We start from the raw sequence: 12,028 nt of genomic DNA, 5'->3' as shown, positions 1-12,028 counted from the left end.
CGGTCCTTCTCTCCCTCCAGTTCTGCAGCCTCTGGCAGCTGGGAGGCTGACTTTTGGCTTTAACCACCTGTGGCCATTGTTTCAACAAGCCTCTGGGCATGGGGCCTGTCTCTGGAGTTCCAGATGGGGTTCTACCCTTCCGTGGCAAAGGACTGCTGATCCTCAGCCCAGTAGACTGTCTGGCCAGGGGAAGGGCAGGCGATTCCCCATGTTAAGTTGTGCAGCCCCCACTGTTCTCAGGGAGCCTCGGGTCCTTGTTTGTGAGCAGGCTCTTCTCAATTTGTTGTCGCCCTCACTCATTTCCGGATGCCGAGGCATTTTATTTTGAGAATTTTATCCTGTTTTATTGCTGAGTTTGGGGAAAGGATATTCTGTTCTTTGCCCTACCATCATGGAAATCCTGCTCCAAGTGTAAATTTTGTAAAAATCACTGAACAAAACATCGATTTGTGAAAATTGAAGCAAAATATAAATTGAACAAGAACACTACCCAAGTTGATGCCATTCCACGGAGCCAGGGGCTATCTGAAGTAGATTTAAAGTAGGCTATTTTACTTTACCTTCTAGGGAAATATACTCTAGGGTAAAAAAAAAAAATTAGTTTTCAATAATGACATTGGTGGTAGTGTTTACTTTTTTAAGTCTGACGTGGTCACTTGGGGGATGTGGTGAGTATGTAGTGATATGTTATTAGGTAAATTCAGTGGGAACTAGGATTTTCTTTGTGGGAAAAAAGTAGATGTGAGATGGATGAGTAGAACCCTGTTGTTCTGATCATGAGTTGAAAGCATAATTATGACTTGAGGATGATATTTACCCTTCAAAAACCATATTATTTTCCTTTTTCTTTGAGAAGGTCTAGAAAATCAAACTAATCTAGTTCTTGGAATTGGTTTTTGAAACCATATTATCCTATTTTAAAATGAGAGGAGAAAGTGATAGGTTAAAAAGATTCAAGGTATGGCCTTACTATTATTCTAATTCATTAAATTATAAAAATATAATTCATGAGACAGTGGGGGAATTTTGAGTGTAATTAGCTATTTAATGATAGTGAAACAACTTTTAATTTTTAGGTACCATAAGGTTATTTTTGTTACACATTAAAAAAATAATGTTTATCATTTAGATATACCTGTTGAAAATTTCATGAAATATATATGACATATGAAATTTCCTTCAATAAGGAATTGACGATGTTTTTAAACCTATGCAGGAAAAAGTTAGTTCTTTATATTACTTTCTGTCTCTTTGCATATATGAAATTATTCATTGAAAATCAATAATCACTCCTTACCACGTGGTTTCAAATTGGCATTGCACTCCGTAATCACAGACTCTGACCAAGGTTTCATAGGTCAGAAAATAACAAGGATTTTGTAATGAATGAAAATGGATTATTAAATTTATTTTGTATTAAAAACTTTTCATCATCTATAGTTTAGGTATACAACACATTGCTTTGATGTATATATACATATGAAAAGTGATATGGTACATAGCAAAGTGACAAATCAATTATCTCACAATGAGTTACTGTTGATTGGTTTGGGGCAAGAGTATCTAAAATCTTCTCTTTTAGCAAATATTCTGAATCCAACAATATTAACAATATTGAGTATAGTCAATATTAGAGTATTGTTATATTACAATGTAACTATACTGATTATATATAAGATCTCGGCACTTATTCTTTCTGCATATTTGATATAGAATGAATCAAACCATATCTCCCCTTTTCCTTCCCTCCCCCACTTCTCTAGCCATTGCTCTTTAATTCTCTTCTTGTATGTATGTGGTTGCAAATCGCAAGATATCCTCCTCCTCCTCCTCCTTCTTTTCCTTTTTTTAAAACTGAAGAATATTCAAACTCACTTTTCTTTAGCCATTTGTCTGTTGATGGACACTTTGGTTGTTTCTGTGTTTGTTTTGTTATTTCTGTATCTTGGCTACTGTCAATAATTGTGCAATGAATATGAGACTGCAGATAACTTTATAAGATACTGATTTCATCTCCTTTAGGTATATAGTTGGAAGCTGGTCCTATGCCAATTCTCTTTTAAATTTATCTAGGAACCTCCATACTGTATTCCATAATGGCTGCTCCAAGAGATATTCCTGCCAACCAGGCATAGGGCTTCTCATTTTTGCACACCTTCAATAATGTTGCTATCCCTTGTCTTTCTGATAATATCCCCTCTAAAAGGTATGAGGTGCTGTCTCCTTGTAGTTTCAATTTTCACTTCCCTGGTGACTAGTGATTTGGGGGCATCTTTTCATACATCTACTGGCCATTTCTATCATTCAAGTCTTTGTCCATTTTTAAATCTGGATATTGGTGTTTCTGCAGTTATGTGAGTTTGTATAGTTTTGTTCATTTATCTTTGTTCTTGGAAATTGAGTTTTGGGGGTGATATTCACAAATTCCCTTATCTTTTCTTCTAGGAATTTCATGGTTGTAGACATTATATCTTTAATCAATTTAGAATTGACTTTAGTGTATGGCAAAATATGTGTCCAGTTAACCATTGTGCCTGTGAAAATGCAGTTTTTCCAGTACCATTTATTAAAGAGACTATCATTTCCCCATTACATAGTCTTGACACTCATGCTGAAAATTAGTTTAACAAATATGTTTGAGTTCATTTCTGGGCTCCTCATTCTGTCCCTCTGGTGTGTGCCTTTTTTATGCTAATTGCACTTTCAATTACTATGGAGCTTTGCCATATTATTTTATTTATTCATTTAAATTATATTCATTTTTTCACTGACACATTAAAAATAGAAAAGTTGTACATATTAATGGAGTACCACGTGATGTTTCAATGCATACAAGCATGGTATAATCAGGTAAAACTTCTCCATCTCCTCAAACATTTAAAATCAGGTGGGGTGATGGCTATTTTTCTTCTGCACAATTATTTGTTTTTGCCTATTCTAGGTCATTTGCTTGATAGGTATTGATTAGAATCTGTAGATCACTTTGAGTAATATTGAAGTTTTAACAATATTTTTAACATGAGCAAGGGAATCTTTCTATTTGCTTGAGTCCTCTTTATTTAGTCAACATTCATGGTATTTAGCATACATATCATTTACATCCTGTTTAAATTTTTTCCTAAATATTTTATTTTTAATACTATGATACATGAGATTTTTTTTTTTTATTTTTTGTGTGGGTAGGCTGTTGTTTGTATATAGAAATGCTCATTGTTTCTATGCTTTGTATTCTGCAGTTTCACTGAATTCATTTATTTGTTATTAATGTTTGAGATCCTCTATCTGCAGGATCACATGTTAAAGCAGTGATGATTTTAGCCTTTCCCTTCAAATAGGTGTTTTTATTTCTTTTCTTTTCTTCTTTTTTTTTTTTTTTTTTTTTTTNTCAAAAAGGAAACAATAATACCAACAAACCATTAAGGGTCTGAGTAACAGAGAAAGCCTTCCTCGCCTCACAGTGTTTTATGTTTTGCTTTGGTCCAGGGTTTCTATATACTGTATCACCTGTCATCTTTCCACTTCCATCATAGGCGTTAATGACATTTTTACTTGACTCGACTGAAAGAAATCTTTCAAGATCAGTGGTTTTGTGTTCATTTCTTTGTATTCTATTTTGGTAAATAAAATAGGGAAAGTAAAATAAGAGCGAGATTTTTCTTCATTTTCTCTGTAGTCTTGTCTAGTCATCTATATTACATCTATTGATTTTTCTCCCAGGACTCTGGTAGATTGTCTGATTGGTTTTGCTAGGATTTCTAGTGATGTGCTCAATAAAAGTGGTAGGTGGGGGCATCCTTGTCTTGTAGTAGATTTCTTGGAGTTACTTGTTCAATTTTTCCACATTCATTATGTTAGATTTTAATAGTTGTCTTTTATTATGTTGAGGAAATTCCTTTCTATATCTTACTGTTGAGAGAGTTGCTTTCAAGATAAACTTTGTGACTTTGTTAAATGCTCTTTCTACATAAATGGAGATGATCATCTCCTTTGCTTTAGGGGCAGTATTTTGGGATATTTATCAACATATTATTTATTGGGGACTCTGAAAACTGGGTTCCTTAATTACTTATTAATTTCTATTTTCACAGGACATTTTATTAGTGCAAAACTTTGTTGTGGCCCTGTGTCCTGGGCACCCTTGATTAGGATAGTTAAGAATGTGAATTTTGAAATATTTTTCCTACTCAGGTTATGTTTGGCAAAATGGTCATTCATGGAGAGAGGAGTCCTCATGGAACAGAAGGTGGTAATCTGTGAAAAGAAAGTGCTGAGTGTTTCTTTAGCTGATATCTTGTTCGCATCTTTGGAGATGTGTTGGTTCCCTGAGCCAAGTTTGAAGCCAAGCTGGTATGTTCACCCGGTGGTAGCAACAGTGGTATGAGTGTGTCTTGGACAGGCAAGCGCTGGGCCTGTCCCTGGTGCCTCTTACTTGTCAATGCATCTCTGTTTGAGTGTGCACAGACCTTGCAGGCACTCATATCAATCCCTCTCACATCCAAGTGCAACCCCTTACCTCTGGGTTTTTGAAATCTGTTCACACAAGTGAACCTGAAGTACACAGAGTAAGCTGAACACTGGGTGCCTGAAAATATTACATGAAACGTAAAAACTTTTTAAATTGCTGTGATCTTGACTGTAGGTTTATTTGTCACTCTTCTTCCTTGACTTTGTTCTGATGATCTCATAGCTGGCTCACAGCAGAATCAACAAAGGCACAACTGATCATCAAACCCTGGGTCTGGAACAACTCATGACAGTCTGAACTGTGATCAGGCTTGTGAAAGTAAAGCACATAGACCCAAGTGTTGCAAAATAGAGGACTGGCAAACCATTGTGGGGAATTTATTATTATTCTTTATAATGATAATAAGTAGAAATTAACTAATGTTGTTAATTAACCTTTTGTTCACGACCTGGTGAAAGAGCTTCCTTGGAAATAATAGGACATGTTATGAGAAGTGGATCCGTTGATCATTGGGGAAAATGCCACTAACAACCTTTTCTCTTTCCCATAAGTTGTATTTCTCTCTAAACCAAGTCTGGGCAATTTAGCAATATCCTCAGATATGAAATTCTATCTAAAACAATAAATCCTAATGTAACCTCTTATATAAATGATCTTTGATCATATGCATAAAAGTCCCTCAATATTTTTTTCAGACAAATGGACTGAAAGTAGAATTAGAACTGATCTAAGAGAGGTCATCTTAATAAGGACACACTCCATAAGTTGGTGTGGGAAGCCACTCTGGAGCTAATTAGTGTCTTCAACCAGCCTTGAGCCAAGGAGATTTTGGTCTGGCATTGCAAGCTATTTTGTGACCCCTCCCACTGAATGGATTATGCAACACAGGTGACTTCAGTCTTCTCTGGGTAGGAAGATTGATCTCCTAGCTCCGGAGTTGGGCCTGACCCATTGGGAACTGGACAGCTCACCTCCTACCTTAATTTTCTAAGAACATTCTGTAGAAAACCTTTGAAGTTCCCCCATAAAAATAAAGCAAACACAGCTCTTGCTCTCTCTTTCCAGCCTGGAAGCTCAACCCTTAAGGTCAAAGAGCCATCCTGCCCCAGCTATTTAAAACAATTTTCTGAGTGGTGTGATTTTTCACCGTATTTCTCAGCCAGCCCACTCCATGCAGGGAAACCCAGATTCATCACCTGCGTGGGCCACGAGCAAGATGCATTGGATAGAGATCCCAGAAGTACAAAGATGTATCTACAGTCAACTGAGTCTCATGAAAGGCAGCAAACCACACATTTGAGAAAAGACAGCCTCTTTGATAATCAGTACTGGAGAAAATGGAGATCCATATATAGACAATGAAAACTTCACTCAAATCTCACACCTTAATAAAAAGAAACACACAAAATGCATCAAAAGCCTAAATATAATACCTGAAAGTATGAAACAGCTAGAATAAAATATAGGGGGGGGGGACCATGAAGACATTAGTAAAGGCAATAATTTTTTGCATGGGAAGCCAAAAGCACAGTCAACAAAAACCAAAATTGACACACAGGATTCTATCATAATAAGAAGTTTCTACCCAGCAAAGAAAATAACTTGAAGAGACATCCTGCAGGAGAAAACATTTGCCAACTGTTCATCTGAAAGGGATTTAATATCTAAAATATGTATGAAATTCCAACGTGAAAATTCAAGAACATCAATAATCCAATTAAAGCCGGGAAAATGGTCTGAACAAACATTTCTCATAAGAAGACACACAGGATGTGGCATAGAAGAAAACAAAGGCTTCCAAATGCACTTAGCCTCTTGGTACATGAGTTCTCTCTCCCTCAGTATGTTCTCTTCATTCTCCTCTCCCTTGCTACTGCTGTGACTCCGACACTTAGTGTGTTTGCCTGTCTGCCTTCACGTACAGGTCCAGGACTGAGGATAGGGTAAAATACACTTGTAGAGAAAGAACAAAAGCAACCACTGAAGTTCCTAGTGTTCAAAAAGGAAACAATAATACCAACAAACCATTAAGGGTCTGAGTAACAGAGAAAGCCTTCCTCGCCTCACAGTGTTTTATGTTTTGCTTTGGTCCAGGGTTTCTATATACTGTATCACCTGTCATCTTTCCACTTCCATCATAGGCGTTAATGACATTTTTACTTGACTCGACTGAAAGAAATCTTTCAAGATCAGTGGTTTTGTGTTCATTTCTTTGTATTCTATTTTGGTAAATAAAATAGGGAAAGTAAAATAAGAGCGAGATTTTTCTTCATTTTCTCTGTAGTCTTGTCTAGTCATCTATATTACATCTATTGATTTTTCTCCCAGGACTCTGGTAGATTGTCTGATTTTACAGTTACAGTGGGAAATTCAAAGAGTTTGACAAAGTTGAAATCAAGATTGAAGTAAGAATGTGAACGAGGGGAACCAGACGAGGGATTTGACACAAGAAAAAGGAGACACTAATAATCCTGGGAAGGAATAACAACAATACCAGAGAATACAGGCACATGGAATGGAAGGAGGCTGGATCAACCAGAAAGACCCTTCCCAGCACAGGGGCAGCTGAGAAATGGCCTATTGTTACCCCCTTAATTTATAGATAAAGGCTTAGGGAGATGAAGAGACCATTCAGAATCACAAAGGGATTTTTCTGATTTCATCTCAAGGATCCTGAGGACCTAAGGGGAAGCTAGAAACTTTGGAGGTGAGACTAAATCTAGAGTCAGGGGTACAGGGGAAATGAGAGGTGGAGTAGGAGTCCCCAGGGCTGTGGGAGGCACTGTACTTCTCCATTATACACTTGGTATGAGGAAGAGATTTGTCAGTTGGAAGAGAGGAAGTCACTACCGAGTGCTGACATATAGGGTTTCTGAAATGAGAGTTCAAATATCAGCTGAAAGTCAAGAGTCCTCTCTCAGTGCAAAGCTGGTCCTGCTACTTGTATTGCTAGCAATTTTCTTCCCAGGTGGTGACAATCAGGAAGGTAAGAAGAGCTCGGGCAGCTCATAAACTGGCGCAGAGTTTCTGATAGAAGGCAGGGTGCCTTGCCCAGGTGCACCTGGACTCTGAGGTCCTGCCCCCTCCTGACTCCAGCCCTGTTCCACCTGCTGGAGATGGGGCTGCAGCCTGAGGTCCTGGGATCTCAGGTGTGTCAGGTATTATGCATGTCAGTACGCATGATTTCTCTTTCCTTCCTGCATCTCCCTTTCTCTTCACTCTCTTTCCTTCCTTCTTCACAGACTCCCAGGGGCCGACCACATTCCACCTCATCCAAATCTCATCCTTTGTCAACAGCACCTGGTCACAGAACCAAGCCTCAGGCTGGTTGGAAGATCTGCAGATTCATGGCTGGGATAGTGAGGCAGGCACTGCCATCTTCCTAAAACCCTGGGCCAAGGGCAACTTCAGTGATGAGGCCATTCAGATGGTGGAGGAGATCTTCCGCAATTACTTCTCTGTATTCACCAGTGAAGTGCAGGATCATGTCAGTGAGTTCAAGTTGAAATGTAAGTGCAGCCCTCAGACCTGAAAGGTTGCTATTGACTTATTATCTCCTGCTCCAGGGCACTGCTCCCTGAGGTCCTTCCCCCTCCTCCCTTATTTACTAAACTGCAATCACACTCTTCTCTAGAGTAGGCTCTAGCTCTGACTCCACACCTCCAGATGTTGTTGCATGTGCACCTGATCTGATGGGTATGCTCTGCTCCGTGACCAGCCCTGTGTCTCCTGTGAAACTTGCTCCTTCTTTTCCTCTTTGTTCCTGAGAGACATAAAAATGTGCCTCCTATTCTCATCATCCATTCAGCCTTTTCCTCTCCGTGTGAAGCTCTGGTTTCCTTTGAAAGCTGTGCTGGTGACTGCAGAACACTCTTCCTTACCCTCTGCCTCTCCTCTCTCCTATACCCACTCTATACACGGATTCATACCCTGTTCATAATATCCATACCTCCCCTCAGTGCTTTCTTCCTGAAAATCTCTCAATGCTGTAATTATTCAGGCTGCACATGGCACCTTCCAGATTTTTATCCTCCCAGGGAATTAACATCCTGGGTTCTCCCCACATCCCTTTCTTTCATGTTTGCTACTCAGTAACTTTTCTGTTTTCCTTCTGCACAGACCCTTTTGAGATCCAGGGCTTAGCAGGCTGTGAGCTGCACGCTGGGGGAACCATCATGGGCTTCCTGAGGGGGTCTTTAAAAGGAATGGATTTTATAAGCTTCAAGTCAGCTTGGCCCTCCCCAAAAGGTGAACTCAGGGCACAGAAATTCTGCACAGTGATCACGAAGTACAAAGGTATCTGCGAAACAGTGGACAAGCTGCTGTTAGAAACCTGCCCCCAATATCTCCTGAGCGTCCTGGAAGCAGGGAAGGCAGACCTGCAAAGGCAAGGTAGGTCCTGCTGGGTGTCACTGTCCACTGCCTCTTCAGCCCCAGAGAAGAAGTGTACCCAAAGAAGAAGAGGGGCTTCATGGGTCACTGTTTTCATTTCCAAATGAGTAGAGATAGAAATGGGTGTATGGGTCCCTGTGCTCTGGGTTAGTGTCATAATGTGACACCCTTCCTTCCTTCCCTTTCCTGTCCCAGTGAAGCCTGAGGCCTGGCTGTCCAGTGGTCCCAGTCCTGGGCCTGACCGTGTGCTGCTGGTATGTCATGTCTCTGGCTTCTACCCCAAACACGTGTGGGTGATGTGGATGCGAGGTGAGCAAAAGCAGGAGGGCACCCAGAGAGGTGACATCCTGCCCAATGCAGATGGCACGTGGTATCTCAGAGCAGTCCTAGATGTGGCAGCTGAGGACACAGCTGGCCTGGCCTGCAGGGTGAAGCACAGCAGCCTAGGAGGGCAGGACCTCGTCCTCTATTGGGGTGAGAAAGGGGTGCAGATGGGGGAGGTGGTGCTCAAGCACAGAGGGAGGATTGGAAGGTTGAGGGGAAAAGAGAATGGTTGGTGGGGGGGCTGGGGACAGGGAGCAGGAGAGAAGAGTGGACAAAGGGACTTTAGAGAATGAAGGCTGTGGAGTTACACAAGGGAAGGTAAGGGGTGAATGTACGGGACTTGAAGGGACATTATTCCCTGTGCTCTCTCCCCATTCACAGGACACCCCCTCTCTGTTGGCTTGATCATTTTGGCAATTATAGTGTCCTGTGCGCTCATTTTTCTGGGGCTTGCTTTGTGGTTCTGGAGGTGCAGGTGAGTTTATTTCCTTAGTCTTCCTTCTCTGTGGGTGCTCCCACTGTTTTCTCCTGCCATCTACCTGTAGCACAAAACCTCCTCTTTCCACCAGAACTTCCTCTTCACTCCTGCTACCTGCTTAGAATTAATTTTAAAAATTGTGGAAAAGATCAACAAAATGTACCATCTTTACCATTTTTGAGTGTGTTAAACGCATTTCCATTCTTTGCATCCACCACCATCATCCTTCTCCCAAACCTTTTTCATCTTGCAAAGTGGAAACTCACTTTTCACATAAAAACACTTCTCTGGGGCTGGGGTTATGGCTCAGTGGTAGAGGGTTCGCCAACACATGTGAGGTGCTGTGTTCGATCCTCAGCACTACATAAAAATAAAGAAATAAAATAAAGGTGTAAAAAGAAAAAAAAAGAAAAACCACTTCTCTGTTCCCTTCCTCCCCGCTGGTTGGTGGCCCTTCCACTTTCCATCTCTTGGAATTTGACTATCCTGTGTAACTCTTCCAATCTGAAACATGCAGTAATTGTCATTTTGTTACTGGTTTATCTCACTTAGCAATAAATGTTCAATTCTGTTGTAGCCTATCAGAATTTCCTTCTTTCTTTAGGAGGCATAATATTTCATATCATAATATTTCATATCCATTCCATGTGTAGACAACACATTTTTTCAGCCATTTATTCATTACTGGATGTTGGACCATTTCCACTTTTGGCTATTGTGAATGGTTCTCCTATAAGTGAGGACATACACACATGTCTTAAACACAACTGGCTTTTTCTTCTGGCTTTCTTGACAGGTCGTATCAGGACACCCAGTGAACTCTCATCATGTCTTCTCTCCCATCTGAAATAAGTGCCAAGAAGTTCAGAAACAGGATGTCATCCCAGGAGTCAACCTTGATACATTTCATCAAGTTAGCATTGATGTTGATCAAAGCATTTCCCCATATATATAATTTATATACAAGCAGAAAAACAATTAATAACTGTGAATTTATTTTGAGATGCTATCAAAGGTAGTACGCACCCATATTTCATCATTCATCAGAAACATATTCTGAATTTCTTGAGAGTTTTATATATTTTTTAAGTGACATACTCTTAATGATCTTCAAATGGCAGAACAAAATTATGTGTCCGTAACTTACCTGTTTTGCATGTAATATATACACATGGCTTCAGTTTTTAAATGTTTTGTTTTGGGTTTTACATTTATGTTCACTTAATTCTTAGAGTGTTCTGTTCAGATTTTGGTATGAAGGATTTTTTTTACTACACAAAATGAGATTAAAAATGGTTCTTTGTGTTTTTTTTTTTTTCCAGAGTGTGTGACATTTTGTTTGTGCTTATTTTCATTTACATTTTTTTGTGTAAGATTTAGCAGAATTCACCAGTGCAGTCATGTGGTGAAGGCGTTCCTGCACCCGCTGTCTGACAGGGTCACAGGGTGGCGGATGCTGAGGTAGGGCCTCACCATCTGGGAACCGGAACCGTGGGGAATGTTAAGTGTTTTGTTTATGATACTCAAGATATGGAGAGTAGGGCATACATCAGTGAATAATAAAAGTACATGTTGCCTGGGGTTGCAGGAAAATTCCCAGAATGAGACTAAGGATACAATTAAGACATGCCCCAAGGTGCGTTTCAATATCTCTCAGGATACAAACAATAGTGTTATTATTTCTCAAGAAATTCATGGGGAAAAGATTGCAAATCAAGGTTCCTGAGAAAAGCTTAACAATTTACACTAAGCTTCCCATTCTAAAGCCACAACCTGTGCAACATACACTCCCCCCACCAACAGACCCTCCTTTGCCTTACACAGAAATTCATGATGGAAATGGACAACACATAGTTAATATCAATGGCAAATGGGTTGAGGTGCAGAGCCTGCCCTTTAGTTAAAGATTACAAAGACATAAGAATTGGTGTGCTTTGACCGAGGATCAAGGAAACTCTGTAAGAAAGCAGTTAAATGGGTCATATGAAAAAAGGAAATTACCTTGGAAATTAATGTAGAATTAATATGGATATATTTTAGAGGCACTTCAGAGTACCAGCCTTTTAAGTAATAAACTTTCACTATTTTAAGTGTGTTTTATTGGGACTTTAATTTAGAAGTAAGAAATCTTTCCAATAACCATAGGGATGTTTAAAGTTAAAGGTCAATGAAATAATTATAGGTATGCTTTAAAGTTAAAACATTAATAGTAAGTCAGGAGACGTAGTCTAGTTGCATAGTCTAGTAACCGGTGATTGAGGTGAAAATGTAAAAGATTAATCATGATTGGCAAAGGTTATAGGAAAATATCTTAAACAATGTACTCAATATCTTAGTTAATCAATATATGTCAGAAGAGATTGTAACTC

The 12,028-nt window shown here is 39.5% G+C and overlaps 1 protein-coding gene across 5 annotated transcripts in view; it reads left to right on the top strand.

The window, feature by feature from the left end:
- LOC107160606 (T-cell surface glycoprotein CD1b-like) overlaps nt 1-10,979 on the top strand; it is a 29,631-nt gene extending 18,652 nt beyond the window's left edge. Inside the window, exons 1-6 of one of the 5 annotated variants that reach the window (XM_048797548.1) lie at nt 7,304-7,451; nt 7,708-7,974; nt 8,714-8,857; nt 9,053-9,331; nt 9,563-9,656; nt 10,456-10,979. In XM_048797548.1, coding sequence (XP_048653505.1) covers nt 7,343-7,451; nt 7,708-7,974; nt 8,714-8,857; nt 9,053-9,331; nt 9,563-9,656; nt 10,456-10,477 — 915 coding nt within the window. In that variant the 5' untranslated portion in view covers nt 7,304-7,342 and the 3' untranslated portion in view covers nt 10,478-10,979. Of the gene's footprint in view, nt 1-7,303; nt 7,452-7,707; nt 7,975-8,584; nt 8,858-9,052; nt 9,332-9,562; nt 9,657-10,455 lie in introns of those variants that run through there. The other 4 variants (XM_048797549.1, XM_048797546.1, XM_048797547.1 and 1 more) reach the window with 4 other exon arrangements.
- Nucleotides 10,980-12,028: the final 1,049 nt, after the last annotated feature.

The sequence above is a fragment of the Marmota marmota genome, unplaced genomic scaffold (assembly GCF_001458135.2).
Source record: "Marmota marmota marmota unplaced genomic scaffold, marMar, whole genome shotgun sequence".
NCBI classification, from domain to species: domain Eukaryota; kingdom Metazoa; phylum Chordata; class Mammalia; order Rodentia; family Sciuridae; genus Marmota; species Marmota marmota.
This window is presented reverse-complemented; position numbering and strand designations above follow the sequence as displayed.